Genomic DNA, 14,205 nt, shown 5'->3' with positions numbered 1-14,205 from the left:
AGTAAATACGCACTATCGAGAGCCAAAGATGAAGAAAGTTTGGAAAGTAGTCATCCCATGGGGGAGCCTGAGGTGTGTGTGACACACCTTCTTCCACCGACCTCCTATTTGGGAAAGCAGCCCCTTCAGCCTTCGTCCCAACCCCTCTCTCACGCGATCTGCCAAGGCTGTCATTGTTGGAGAAACAAGAAATAATCATGAAACAAAATGTTTATACCAATGGTGTATCAAACCCGGCCAGAACGCCTTGCTCTACCGCCCCCAAAAGCCTCGCCCTCCTACTGACTGACGCCCGTCACCTCCCCTCCTGCCGTCCCATCCAACGGCGGCCCGTCGTTCCCTCCTGTCGCTGCCTTTTCCTTTTCATATTCCTCCGGTGTCTGACACTTCGCGCTCCAGGCGTGTATCTGCGCGATTTCGTCTTTGAGGGCGGCATTGACCAGCCGATGCCTCTTTAGCGAGTTCTTGCCCACAAACTCGGGCGAGACAATCAACGATGTGAAGGCTTGCCCGCAGCCACCTTGTGATTCAAACTGTGTCAGCATCTGGGATTTCATTCTCAACTGAAAATGACGTCAGGGGCATGTGACAGAGGAAAGCAGCGGGCATACCGGACATGTCCTGAACCTCGACATGAGAGGCCTTGAGGCGGTCGGTGAGGGCCGCCCTTACGGAGTCTTCGGTGATCGACTGGGCCATGGTGTGTGTTTCTGTCGATGAAGAATAGTGATGTTGCTCAGACTTTGTGACTGCCCCGCCATGTTATGCTTGGCAAGACCGAATAAGGGTTGGGGTTTTGTGTGTGGAATTGCTCCCATCCAGCATTCAGTTTGCCTTGGTTCGTTCGTTCACCTTTCACCCCACCTCTCCACCTCTCTACCTTCTCACTGTCTGTCTCTCACTGAAGCTCTTACACTGTAAGCATTTCACCAGTGACCTCACTCTCGCTACCAAATCTCATCAACAAAAGCTCAGTCACAGATGAACTTCACTTCTTCTCTCCTCAGAACAACACCAAGACTCATTTCGTCCTTTGCCAACTCTACCCAACCGAGAACCTTCACCATGGCCGCCATGCAGCGCCCTGCCTTTACTGAGCGAGTCGTCAAGGCCATGCAGGCCTTGTAAGTCTTCTTTTTGTTTATTCAATGTATAAATACTAACGGGACTGCAGGTACCCTGAGTCTCTTGCCGACCGCAACTGGGACAACGTTGGCCTCCTCCAAGAAAACTTCACCACCCCTTCCACAGCTACAACCACCTCCCCTGTGGTCCTCCTCACAAACGACCTCACTCCCGCGGTCGCCCAAGAGGCCATTTCCCGCAAAGCCTCTGTAATAGTCTCCTACCACCCTTTCATCTTCCGCGGCCTCAAGTCCATCACCCTGGCCGACCCCCAACAGCGCATTATTTTGCTGCTGGCCCAACACAACATCGCCGTTTACTCCCCCCATACAGCCATCGACGCCGCCCCAGGTGGCATGGCCGACTGGCTCGCCCAGATGCTCTCCTCCCTCCCAGACCGCACCACCACCATCTCCACCGTAACCCCAGTCGACGCCTCCTCCCTCCCCGAGAAATTCGCCGGCGCTGGTTACGGCCGAAAAGTCCAACTCTCCAAACCAGCCGGCCTTGGAGAACTAGTAAAGCTCTACGCCAAAGGCCTCGGCGGCCTAAAACACGTCATGGTCGCCCGCCCCAAATCAGAAGGGGAGTTCATGGTCAAGACAGTGGCTGTCTGCCCAGGGAGCGGGGAGAGCGTACTGGCCGGTGTCAAGGACGCTGATCTGATTGTTACCGGCGAGATGTCGCACCATCCTGCGCTCAAGCTTGTCATGGAGGGGAAGGCGGTGATCAGTGTGTTTCACAGTAATTCGGAGAGGGCTTTCTTGAGGGATGTCCTCAAGGGACAGTTGGAGGAGGAGCTGAAGGAGGTGGAGGGGCTGGAGGTGTTGATTAGCGAGGAGGATCAGGATCCCTTCCAGATAGTGGATGTTGAGGATTTGCCGAGTGATATGAGGATGCAGACGGTTTAGGTGGCCGGCCGCGGGGTGGGGGACCTACCGGAGCTGCAGCAACCGCAGGTTCAGCAGCCATCAGTGCGCTTCGCTGTGGACAAAAAGTAACTGGCACTGCAAGGTAAGCTGACGTATGATAGTACCCTAAACTATGCCTCAAAGGATGGTCAATAAGCCTTTAAAGATGCTCGAAATCCTTTCAGAAGTGGCTAATAGACCTTGAAAGATAGCTAGATGGCTGATAAACCCCAAAATATACTTGATATGCCTAGTTCCTCTTTTGAAAGGATATAAATTAACGGCTACTACACATTGTACTGAGCTGCAGTACCAACAACCCCAGCTTCCCCCCCACCCCTTTTGAACTCCGATCCTAACCAGTGCCCTCCCCAGTCGCCTCCCCCCTCAACCTCTCCAACCGCCCTTCATTCCACGCCCGATTCCAAACCTCCACCTTCCCACCCAAACACTCACACCTCCCCGGCTCGAGCATCACCACCCCCCTGCTCACGCTCGTTCCCTTTTTCAACAGCCACTTCTCCCCTATATTCGTCTTCCCCACACCAAGCTTCTCCACCCTGACCAATTCCAGCCCGTAAATCTTTCCCCCTTTTGGATCCTGAAAAAGAATTCTATGCGTTGCTTTCCCTTCTCCCCTCTGCTGCGTCTGGAACTGTGTCCCCGCCTGCGTCCCTTGATCAACCTCCCCATCCCCCCTCGCGGTAGGCAACCTGACAACCTCCCTCCCCCTCTTCTCCTCACCCCGAGCCTTGGCTTCCAACTCCTCCACTTGCTCCCACTTTGACTTGGAGATGTTGATGATATCCAACACTTGAACCACCACGTCGTGAGACAAGGTGGCAGACTTTGTGAGAGGGTTGGATATCTCAGGGGGGAGGGAGTGGGAATTGATGTAGGATGGGTCGAGGATGTCGGTGGTGATGTCTGAGGATAATATTCTCGCGCGGGTGGTTGCCAATAAAGAGGGGAAGGGGGGAGGGGGGTTGCGGGATTGGACTAGGCGGGTTAGGAAGGGGAGGGAGGGGAAGGGGAGGGCGGTGGTGGAGAGGGCGGTTTGGAGTTGGAGGGAGAGGTCCATTTGGTTGTTTTGAGGGGGCCGGGGCACGTTGGTAGGTGGGCTGCTGGGTCCGATAGTGGATGGTGCTGCGGGAGGGGGGGCCATGAGCCGGCGTTGCTGGGTGGGACGGTCGTGAGGAACGGGTTGGGTTGGGGGTCGCTTTTGGGGGGTCATAGGGGGTAAAGTGTCCGGTTGGCTGGTGCGATTCTGCTGTGGAGCAGATCGAGGTGAGATATTGGTAACGGTCGTCCTTGGGTGGTTGTGGGGAGGGACCCGGAGTGTGATCTTGTTTTCTTTGGTGGGATTTGTGCCTTGAGAATCTGTATGGTTTTGATTGCTGTGATTCCGGGATGCTGCTGCCTTGGGCTCTGCTGGGTTGTGGCTGATGAGGTCTGAGTGAGAGCGTTGCCGAGGCTGGATCACGTTTGGGGCGACCGGAGCTTTCGCAGACTGTGTCCCACCTCTTTTTGACTTTTGATTGCCAAAATTGGGCTGAGGGGCAACTTTGAACCGTGAAACGGTCTTGCCGGCGACACTCTTGCCAGGTGGCGTCTGGGAATTATTAAGGAGATTAGCCAGGTCGATGGGATTGGAAGAAGACCCCAGCTCGTGGGACTCTTCTGTATCGCTATGGTCGTCTAGATGAGAGGCCTCGTCGTTTGAGTCGCTCTCAAATAGTACACTGTCCGCAAGAGAAGAAAGCGTGCTATCGTCCTGCTGATCCTCGCTGCCAGAATCTGCTGCTGAGAGCGACCGAACATTCGGATCAGTAGGTCGCCTCAGAAATTTGAGCGGGGAATCTACATAAGAACTCCCATAAGGATAGAATCGTCGATTGTTGCGGGACCGACCTGGTTCTGGAGCCATAGTTAAATAATATTAGTTCGCGTTACTCTCATAGGGTGTTTGTATTGAAGGATAGGTAGTGAATAGGTATACTTTTAGTTCACAGCAATCCTCGATATGGATTTCCTCTTACCCAAAGCGAACAAAGAAACTCTTCTTCCCGTGATTTAATCTCACAATGCTCTCGTCAAATTCAGATGACTCCCCATCCCATCATCTCGGTTTCTCAACTGAAGTTGTTGAAGCTCAGCATCGAGACCCACTGTCGTTACAAGGTCAGCCGCTAAAAAAGACCCCTGCATCCGCGGGGAATTAGCGCGGTCCCACTCCCTCGGGAAGGATCCGCCCACTTTCCAAGAGACACGACGTCAATTCAACCCTTCATCAACCAAACACGACTCTGTCAGCCTCATCAACCTCAACTATTCCCATCACCCACAACTACCTATTCCCAGCACTAACACACCCGCCACCACCACACCCGACACCACCACACCCGACACCACCACACCCGACACCACCACACCCGACGCCACCCATCACCAATAGAACCACCACCACCACCAATCCATCCCCACAATGTCAACAATAGCCACCCCCCGCGACCCCCCCCGTCGAATCCCCTCCTCCTCAAACCTCTACACCCCCACCACCTCCGCCCGCCCCTCTCTCGACATCAACCCCACCTCCACCTCCCTCCCCAGCTCCCCCAACCTCTCCATCCCCACCAACCAACCCCCCAAACGCTCCCGCGCCGCCCTCCGCGAATACTACAACCTCCGCACCACTGTCCCTTCTATAACAACCACCACCACCTCCTCCCCCCCCTCCCCCCCGCCAGCATCAACCCCCGCCTCAATCCTCGACTCCCCCTCCTTCTCCCCCACGCAGTACCTAACCTCCCTCCTCGAGTCCTCCTCCCTCTCCTCCCTCCTCCAAACATACACCCGCCTCCTCTCGGAAATCCGCGCCCTCGACGCCGAAAAAAAAGCGCTAGTCTACGACAACTACTCCAAGCTCATTACCGCCACTGAAACAATCCGCAAAATGAGAACAACGATGGATCCGTTAAACCCAATGGCGGGCACGATAGATCTTGTTGTGGGGAGGGTGTACGACATGGCTAGGGGGTTGAGGGAGGAGATGAGGGAGCATTGTGGTGGGGAGCAGGGCAGACAACAAGGGGGTGGTGGGATGGCGGATAGAAAAAAGAGGACGAAAGAGTTGGTGAGGGAGGTTTATAGGGGGATGGAGAGGATGAGGGGGTTTGTGCAGCAGGGGGATAGGCCGCAAGCGGAGAAGGAGTGGGAACTACCGAGGAGGTTGTTGGTCAAATGGCAGGAGATGGGGGTGGGCGGGAAAGAGGTCAGGGAGTTGTTGAGAGAAGGGGATGGGATTTTAAAGGGGGGGGACAATGGTGAGGAGGGGAGTGATTAGTTTGGATGAAATTATTGATGGAAAAGGGGCAAGCGAGGCAGGGGAAAAAAAAAAGACTAGAGATACCCATTGCATTTTTCGTTTTGCTAGACGCGCAAGAACAAGATACTTGATTTATTCTTTTTTTTCTTTTGTTTTTTTGGTTGAATCAACCAACATTAGACATCTCAAAAACTGCCCTTGATCATACCGCAAACTCATCGCTCCAACATCAAGATAGTCCCCTAAGAACGAATGATGACATCCCCCAAACTCCTCCACCCCGCCCCCTCCCAAGGCGCCACCATCACCGCCGTTTGCGCATCCATCACCTTGCCCGTCCCGGCATAAGCCCTGGCCAGCTCCTCGGCCGGCAGATCCCCCCTCGGCGCAACCCCCTTGATCGCAACCCTCAACGCCATCTCCGCCGCCCCCTCCCCATCCCCCGCCGTCCCCTCCAGCCCAGCAAGTTCCGCCCACCCATGCGGCAAGTAAGGATGGAACATGACATCCGCCTGCGCCTGGCCCTCCTCACCACCACCACCACCACCACCACCACCACCAGCGCCCAGCACAGCCACAGCCTTGAGAACCTCGCCCAGCTGGCTCTGCTCTGCAGCAGACACCCCCTCATCACTCGACCGAAGATTCTGCAGCTCTGACACCACAGCCTCAAGCGACTCGTCGTCTTTATCCAACAGCGCAATCACGCCCAGCAAGCAGACCGACTGGACGTGGCTGGGGTGTTGCTCAATGACTTCAAACAGGACATCTCTCGCCCTCTCACGCGCGTCATCCTTACCGGTTGCCCAAAGGACCTGAGCCAGGACACAGGCAACGTCGGGGTTGCCGTCCGATTCTTGAATCGCCTGCTCAAAGGAGCCGACGGCGTCGTCGACGTGGTCGAGGTGGTACTGCGCTAATCCCATAGTCACATGCGCAGAGAGGCGCACCCGCTTACGTTCCCCGGCTGTGAGCTCGCTGTCGAACTCGTCGCTGGAGAGTTGAATGGCCATTTCAGCTGCTTCGATTGCTTCGACGTTGAGGCCTTGCGCCAACAGAGCGCGGGCGAGGTCGGTTTTGGCAATGGAAAAGTGCTTGAGTGCTTGGGGGGACTCGGTGACTTCGTATTCTGCTTCGGTTTGGGTGCAGATGTTTTCGAGGGTGTGGGCGGCCCGTTGGTATTCTTGGGTTCGTTCCTGGAACAAGGCAGAGAGGTGACCGTAGGCCAGATCTTGAGGTTTGAGGCCCTGAATTTGGCCGAGAGCAAGAACGGGCTGGACCAGGGAAGTGATGGGAAGGTCGGATTGGGATGACAGGATGTGGTCAAACATCGAGACGGAATACAGACGTCTGGTGGCGAGGGAGGATGCTTCAGAAATGTCCATCGAGTGGATGAACAGGCCGCGAGCCTCCTTCTGATCACCCAGGAGCAGAGCGACAAGACCCTGACCAAGCCAGGCATGGGCAAAGTCGGGATCGGCAGATTGGGCCTTGGTAAAGACCTCGTTGGCAAGCTGGAGGTCGCCTTGAAGGAGTGCAAGAACACCCAGATTGGTCCAAGAGTGAGCACCTCTCTCGTTTATGTGGAGGCTGCGCACAAACGAGTGTTGCGAAACGGATGGGTTCACAGTGCTGGTGACCACTCCGAGAGCGTTCCAGAACTCAGAGTTGCCGGCCTCGAGCTCAATGGCCCGCTTGAAGCAAGAAATAGCAGCCTTGAGATACCTCGTAGCCTTCTTCCTCAGATGAGCTGGAAGACACGAATGAGCTCTGTACTCGGCCCATCCCAGGTTGTAGAACGCCACGGCCTGGGCATGAATGTCGTTGGCAGACAGGTGGACAGCGCGTTTGTGTGCCAGGATGGTGGCATGCATAGCTCTGGTCAAGTCGATTCCCATCTTCTCATTGTCATGGAAAATGCCGTTGGTGCTAACAACGGCGGTGCCGACTCCATCGATATCCTTCAGCACCTGGTACTCGGGGGCAGCCTCGTCGCTTCCGAGCAGCCCTTGCACCAGCTCCCTGGGAAACTCTGACAACCGGCCTTGGACGCTGGTGAAGAGGGAGCAGGCATCGGCAATCGCTCTCCAAAAGTTGAAAGTGTCCTTGATGGCCGCAGGAGTCTCAACCGCAAACCGCAGCGCTGACACAGCATGGTCGATAGACTTGCCAAAAAAGCCCTTGTCTAAACTGACGAGAGCATTGTCCACTATCGCTTGCATCAGTGAAATGGCGACACCATCTTCCTCCGGTCTATCTTCCAAGACCTGCTTGTACAAGTCAATGGCGTCATCAAAGTCGCCAAGCTCACGCTTGACCTCGGCGAGAATGAATCTGGTGAACCACGTCTCTTGTCCTGTGATCTCTACATCGGGGGACTCCTCCAGCTTCTGGGCATTCAGAAGAGCTTTGGTGGCAGCGATATACCGACCTGAGCCATGGTAGCTCTCGCCGAGACCAACCCAAGAGTGGTAGTCATTTGGTGATATTCTGAGGGCAGCCTGGAAAGAAACAATGGCCTTGTGGTAATCCTGCTTGTTGAGCTCGGCCACGCCAAGAGCAGAAAAGGGCCAGCTGATACCCTTGCGCTTGGATCCAGGCGGCGGCTTGACCTTGCCCGAGTCAACAACTCGCTGAGCAACGAGCTCGACACGGTCCCAGTCGCCGTCGTCAGCAAAAGACCTGGCAAGTCTCTCTGCAGACAAAACTTCAGATGGAGAGAGCTCGACTGCCTTCTGGAAACATCTCCGAGCTCTCTTCTTGTCCTTGGCATAGTCTGCATAGTAGATACCGAGGATAGTGTAGGCCGGGGCGTAGTTGAGATTGCTCTTGAGGGACTCCAAGAAGTGATTGTAGGCACCGCTGCGGCTCTTCCTGGCAGACCTGGATGTGTCCAGGTTCCAAATGCAATAACCGAGACGATATTTCGTCTGCGAAAGCAACTCCTTGTTGTTCTGCCCCTTCTCGGTCAGCAGTGGCATGCAGGCCTCGAGCTCGGCCTTGGCGGCAGCAAAGTCTCCTTTCAGAGCCTTGACCCAGGCAGCCTCTGTCTTGACACGGAGATTGGTTGGGTCGCCCAGCAGGGCACGTTCCAAAAAGCCAACTGCTTCATCATACTCCTCTTCTTCCTCATAAATCAGACCCACGCCAATCATGGCTGGGGTGGATGTGGGATCGTGCGCCAAAACACCATCGAACAAGCTCTTGGCTTCTTGATGGTGACGAGGAGATTGGTAAAAGACAAGTGCGGTGCCGAGATACAAAGAGTAGGCATCTCCTGTATTCCGGAACGCCAGGCCTGTCTTGGTCCGCTCTGTCTTGAGAAGGTCGATGGCTTTACGCATCAACTCGACGTTGCTTTCGTGCTCCTCGAGATGTTGGTAGTACTCGCCCATGAGTCGGTACGCAAACAACGAATCGCCAGAGCTAATGCCCTCCGTCATCATCAACAGTCGGTCCTCTTCTGTGAGAGGAACATATGTTGTGGGCACACCTCCAGCATCATCGTCCTCGCTCTCGTCCTCTGGCTCACCATCCGCTGTGACATCATTTTGCGCTGGTGTTTCCTTGGGGAATGGCGAGATGTCGCTAGTAAGAAACCCCATGATGACTCTGTTCAGGTCACTGTCCGGGAAGAATGAGCAATATTGTCTGAGAATGGTGACATCCCATTCCTTGATCTCCTTGTGGTCCTGCCAGTTGAGAGCAATATCCCAAGCAAACTTGAATGGGTGTCTAATGATGACCATATCGTTTGCCAGTTTCCGAACAACTTCCATCTCTTGTTGCTTTTCCTCCCCAGGGGGCCAAGCCAAGAGCCGGTCGTAACAATACTGAAGCAACTTTTCTTCGCATGTGCGCCGGAGCTCGTCATCGGCAGTCCAGTCGATGAGCTGTCTGTAGATGTGGCCGAGTTTGCTTTGGCGATAGACTTCCCTCTTGACCTCCAAAGTCACTTCGCTGACGCGGGCTCCGATTCTGGTGCGCCTCTCGCCAATAAGCGTGTTTATCCGCTTCTTCTCCTCGGGCTCGACAATCTTGGCCTGAATCTCATAGGTCTTGGAAGGGTGAGGCACACGGCCTTCTAGGGCCTCGTACAGAGGGCTTCCTGGCAGTTGGATGTCCAAGGCATCGACGTACTGCAGCCGTTCGCCCTGTGTACGTGCATGGTCGACGAACTTGTCGACAACGTCCTGAAACTTGAACATCTCATTGGTGTCCCGAAAGATTTCGCCAAGCTTGATGGCAGCATGTTTGTACTGCTTTAGCTTTTTGTTGCCCTGCTTTTGGTAGAGCCTGATCAGGCCTTGCCAGGCCTGGGTGTCGCCTGGTTTGATGTTGGTGGCGGCAAGATAGATGTTCTCGGCATCCTCGAGCATGTTCTTCTTATCCAGCGCAAAAGCCAGAAAGATGTGAGCATGGTAGTTTTTGGGGTCCCTTTGGAGGACCTCGTTGGCGGCTTCTCTGGCATCGTCCCATTTCGACTGTTTGATGAAGTCATTGACGGACTTTAGCATGGCCTTGGTGCTGGACATTTTGAGGGATGGTGGATGAGACCTCGCTCATCGGGCTTCTGGGAACAAGTAAAAGAAAAAAGTAATCAAAGCAACGACGACAAGTTCAACAATGGTGAATTCGATGGTCATGAATGAAGCTGTTGATGCTCAGTTCAGAATGCCAGGCGTCGTGCTGCAACTGCCACAGCGGCGCAAACAAGGAGTGGAGGGGCAGCGGACCCACTATTAATCCCCCACCAGAGCTGCCTGATTCCAATCTAGACAGCAGTCAACAGTAGGAAAGAAGCAGGGGATATGATTAGTTAAGTTGCTGTTTGTTGATAGAGTGTCTTTAATTAAGTTCACCATGATAATGAAATCTAGCTTGGCCATTCGTCTTCAACCGCTTGATGGTTTAACTCCTGGTAGGACAACGTCATCAGACCTAAACTAGCCCTACGTGCCTACCATAGATCACGGGGAAGGTCCAGGTTCACTTTACACAGTACTTGCAAGTTCCGAGTCACCATCAATTAAAACCCAGAAGCAGCATGTGCCAGCTCACCTTGGGTGCTTGGGTATGAAACTGTTCGAGGGATGCTCTTGAAGTGAAAAGCGACCCCCACTCACCTCTTCAAGGCCTCTACTCCACATTTTGATGCCTGCCGGACAGGGATAATCCGACCTCCGCCCAAATTTACTGCCAAGACTTCTTTCTAGCTTATCGCAGTAGCTTATCGCAACATCCCAGCAGAAAAAAAGTCGGGGAATTGGCGTCGCAAGAGAAGCAGCATCTGTGGAGGAAGCTCGTTATACACGTCTCCGAACACCGCAAACATGGATTCCGGACCGGCGAAACGAAGAAAACTCGACCACAGCCAGGATGGCGCTGGGAAAGCTCTCGAAGCAGCAGTCTCGACTGGCGGCGTTTCCAGATCCAGAGCATTCATCCTAGAGGCCGAGGAGTTGTTGGAGGAAGTGCGCATCAACTACAAGACTGCTTTTGAAGGCGCCGACCAATTGCTTCACAAGATCAAGAGTTCCATCGAGACCATCAAGTCTCAAGAACCTCTCCCAGTAAGAACATCAAGTTTGCTGCTGCGCGCGTGTGGTGGCTGACAGGCCCAGATTCTCGAGGCTGCGACAAAATTCGAAAGGAAATCCAAGATCAAGATTCCCTTCCCCGATCCGCAACCACCAAAGAACTCCAACTACAAAGTCGCATTCGCCAAACCCTCTCAGTTCAATGTCGTCGGCAGCTATGTTTCCAAAACGATGGTCAAGACGCAAAAAGATCACAGCGTGGACATGATTGTGGTTCTGCCGCAGGAGATTTTGCAAGAGAAGGATTACCTCGACCTGCGATACTTTTACAAGAGGGCATATTACCTGGCTGTTGTTGCGAGTGCTCTGCAAAAGGAGTCTGGAAACGAGGCCGAGCTATCCTACGAGTACCTCAACGGCAACCCATTGACTCCCGTTCTCGCAATTCAGCCAAAGTCACCAGAAGCGACGGATGAGGAATCGAAGGGGCGTCTGCAGTACAGAATACGGATCATCCCATGCGCCCCAGAGGGCTTCTTTCCCAAGGGGAAGCTTCATCTGGGCGCTTCCTTGGTCCGAAGAGGGAGAGACACCGAATCGGAAACGCCAGCGCACCCTACCGCCTTTTACAACTCGACCGTGACCGCGGAGGGGTCTTTCCTGTCGTACCTGAAACTTCTTCGCCAGACCGAAAAGAAGTGCGCCGCGTTCAAGAAGGCCTGTATTTTGGGACGGACATGGCTCCAGCAGAGAGGGTTCGGCGGTGACATCTCCAAGGGCGGGTTCGGTCACTTTGAGTGGTCGGTTTTGCTCGCTCTTCTGCTTCAAGGAGGCCAAAGGATGGGGCATGCGGCGTTGTCGACATCGCTCAGCGCCACTCAACTGTTCAAGGCTCAGGTTCAGTTCTTGTCAGTGATGAACTTTTCAGAGAAGCCATGCGTTCTTGGCGCTGAAAATGTTGATTTGGAGGAACATATCGAGTCTGGACCGATCCTGTACGATTATTCTCGGGGGCTGAATGTTGCTTTCAAGATGGGACATTGGTCAGCCGCTTTGCTGCACCAACACGCCAAGTGGACCAGAAGCCTGTTGAATGACAGCTCTGCCGACCAGTTCACGCCTACTTTCATCCTCAGGGCCGACCTGCCTTCTCACACGTTTGACTTGTTTGCCCACCTCAACTACAGCGATGTTTTGGACCAAGTTATTGGAAACGATTATTCCGAGTCCCGTGGCAGAATTTGGCAGCTCGGTAGCAAGGTTTACAGAGTGCTCAAGAGAGCGCTGGGCGACAAGGAGCTGGGTGAAAGAGCGAGGGTTGTTCATATTCAGACTCCCGAGCAGCCAAAATGGTCTCTTGCGGAAAAGCCCAAGGACCAGACAAGAGCCGCCCTGGAAGTTGGTGTACTGTTTGACCCCGTCAATATGAGCCGCGTGGTGGACAAGGGGCCTTCTGCTGGCGCAACGGCCGAAGAGAAGGAGGAATGCGACAGGTTCCGCAGGTTTTGGGGCGACAAGGCCGAGTTGCGTCGTTTTGAGCGGGACACGATCCGTGAGACACTGGTCTGGAAGTCAACAACACCATTCGAGATCTGCGAGGAGATCATGCGGTACATCCTCGCGCTCCACCTTCGTATTGGTCATCTCGAGGACGACATCAGCTTCTACGGCAACGGCCTGGATGTCCTCCTCTCCATCAAACCCGCCGACACAACCTCGTACAATGTAGCAAGAAAAGAGTTTAGCACCTTTGAACGCGACATCCGCAACCTCGACGACCTTCCCCTGCGCGTTCGTCAGATCGCTCCTGTCTGCCCTGAACTTCGGCATGCCTCTGTCAAACCTCCGGTATTTGGCTCTCTCAAGTCCGGGCCTCGCCCAATGGACTGCGTCATTTCCTTTGAAGCCTCGGGTAAATGGCCCGAAAGCATCGCCGCTATCCAGAGGACCAAGATTGCTTTCCTACTCATGATCGGCAACCTCCTCGAAAACAGCAAACAAGGGGTGAAAACCCACGTCGGTCTCGAGGACGCCCACTTCGAAACCGAAAACCTCGCCTTCCTCGACGTGGTCTATGAATCCGGCCCAGCTTTCCGCCTTCGCATCCACAGCGACCTGGAAGAGTCCCTTCTCGAACGACAAGTCAAGGACAAGACTCAGGAACAATACCTCCGACAAAGAGCCACGACTCAACTGGCTGCCTTCAAGAGGTTATACAACAACCTCCCACTCCACAACCAAACAATCAACACCAGCATCACCCGCTTCCCCGCCTTGGGCCCAACGATAAGACTGGTGAAACACTGGTTCAACAGCCATAAACTCTCCATCCACTTCACACCCGAGTTCATCGAGCTCGTCACCCTGCACATCTTCCTGTCACCCTACCCCTGGGACGCACCCTCCTCCCCCGCCACCGGGTTCAATCGCGTCTTGCTATTTTTATCCCGTTGGGACTGGCGCTCAGAACCACTGATCATCGACTCGGGGAATGAACTGACCAACTCTGACCACTTTGCTATTGTAACAAGGATGGAAGCGTGGAGGAAGATTGACCCGGGGATGAACCACACTGTTCTCTTTGTTGCCACCACCCAGGAGCCGACCGGTATCGCGTGGACAAGTCTGAACAATGAGCCGAAGCCGACAAGGGTGGTGGCGACGAGGATGACGGCTCTGGCGAAGGCGGCTTGTAGGGTCGTTAGGGAGGAGCAGTTGTTGCTCGACCCGAGGAGGCTGTTTGTCCCTTCGCTTAAGGAGTATGACGTGCTTATTCATCTTGATCCTAAAGCGTTGAAGAATGCGATGAGGACGTATGAGAATGTTGATCCTGCTGAGGAGGTGGGGGAGGGGAGGGGGAGTAAGTTTAAGAATTTGGATGTTGTCACTGGGGAGGATTTACTCCCTTTGGTGGCGCACCCGGCGGAGGTCTTGCTGGAGCAGTTTGGGAAGGTATTTGGGGGCCCGTTGGTGTTTTTTTGGGGTGGGGAGGGGGATAATGTTGTGGGGGCGATTTGGAATCCGGGGATGGAGAGGAGGGTGTTGAAGGGGGGGATGTTGGCTAGTTATAGGCCGGGGAGGCAGCAGCAGGAGGAGGGGGATGGGGAGGACAAGGTGGAGGTGGAGATGAATAAGGAGGCGATGGTGGGGGAGATGGCGAGGTTGGGGGGGGATTTGGTGGAGAGGATTGAGATGAGGTAGGTAGTTTGACTGGCTGGACATAATTTGAGGGTGGTATATGGAAGGCAGGGTAAAGGTGTGCATCATTTGGAGTTTGGAAATTTTAATAAACAATTATCCTCCC

General features: G+C 54.3%; 6 protein-coding genes across 6 annotated transcripts; 3 read left to right on the top strand and 3 right to left on the bottom strand.

The window, feature by feature from the left end:
• Nucleotides 1-45: 45 nt before the first annotated feature.
• QC761_508860 (uncharacterized protein) lies at nucleotides 46-2,103 on the top strand. Its single transcript, XM_062880094.1, has 2 exons — nucleotides 46-1,124; nucleotides 1,175-2,103. Exons 1-2 carry the CDS (start codon nucleotides 982-984, stop codon nucleotides 2,034-2,036), a joined length of 1,005 nt encoding a protein of 334 aa, XP_062731416.1. The 5' UTR covers nucleotides 46-981; the 3' UTR covers nucleotides 2,037-2,103.
• On the bottom strand, nucleotides 279-814 carry QC761_508870 (uncharacterized protein; the record flags this gene model as incomplete). The annotated part of the gene is made up of 2 exons (XM_062880095.1): nucleotides 612-814; nucleotides 279-520 (listed from the first exon to the last, which is right to left on the bottom strand). Exons 1-2 carry the CDS (start codon nucleotides 697-699, stop codon nucleotides 279-281), a joined length of 330 nt encoding a protein of 109 aa, XP_062731417.1. The 5' UTR covers nucleotides 700-814.
• Nucleotides 2,104-2,391: 288 nt separating the features above from the next.
• QC761_508850 (uncharacterized protein) lies at nucleotides 2,392-3,963 on the bottom strand (the record flags this gene model as incomplete). Its single annotated transcript, XM_062880093.1, has 1 exon — nucleotides 2,392-3,963. The coding sequence occupies one exon, from the start codon at nucleotides 3,961-3,963 to the stop codon at nucleotides 2,392-2,394; it is 1,572 nt and encodes a 523-aa protein (XP_062731415.1).
• A 558-nt stretch (nucleotides 3,964-4,521) lies between these two features.
• Nucleotides 4,522-5,379, top strand: QC761_508840 (uncharacterized protein; the record flags this gene model as incomplete). The annotated part of the gene is made up of 1 exon (XM_062880092.1): nucleotides 4,522-5,379. One exon carries the CDS (start codon nucleotides 4,522-4,524, stop codon nucleotides 5,377-5,379), a length of 858 nt encoding a protein of 285 aa, XP_062731414.1.
• Nucleotides 5,380-5,603: 224 nt separating this feature from the next.
• On the bottom strand, nucleotides 5,604-10,277 carry SKI3 (Superkiller protein 3; the record flags this gene model as incomplete). Its single annotated transcript, XM_062880091.1, is given in 2 exon segments — nucleotides 5,604-5,908; nucleotides 5,921-10,277. The coding sequence occupies 2 exon segments, from the start codon at nucleotides 9,894-9,896 to the stop codon at nucleotides 5,604-5,606; spliced, it is 4,281 nt and encodes a 1,426-aa protein (XP_062731413.1). The 5' UTR covers nucleotides 9,897-10,277.
• Nucleotides 10,278-10,291: 14 nt separating this feature from the next.
• UTP22 (U3 snoRNP protein) lies at nucleotides 10,292-14,102 on the top strand (the record flags this gene model as incomplete). The annotated part of the gene is made up of 2 exons (XM_062880090.1): nucleotides 10,292-10,934; nucleotides 10,986-14,102. Exons 1-2 carry the CDS (start codon nucleotides 10,695-10,697, stop codon nucleotides 14,100-14,102), a joined length of 3,357 nt encoding a protein of 1,118 aa, XP_062731412.1. The 5' UTR covers nucleotides 10,292-10,694.
• Nucleotides 14,103-14,205: the final 103 nt, after the last annotated feature.

Source organism: Podospora bellae-mahoneyi, chromosome 5 (assembly GCF_035222275.1).
Source record: "Podospora bellae-mahoneyi strain CBS 112042 chromosome 5, whole genome shotgun sequence".
In the NCBI taxonomy this organism is placed as follows: Eukaryota; Fungi; Ascomycota; class Sordariomycetes; order Sordariales; family Podosporaceae; genus Podospora; species Podospora bellae-mahoneyi.
The sequence above is the reverse complement of the archived record's forward strand: the minus strand, read 5'-3'. Positions and strand labels throughout refer to the sequence as shown.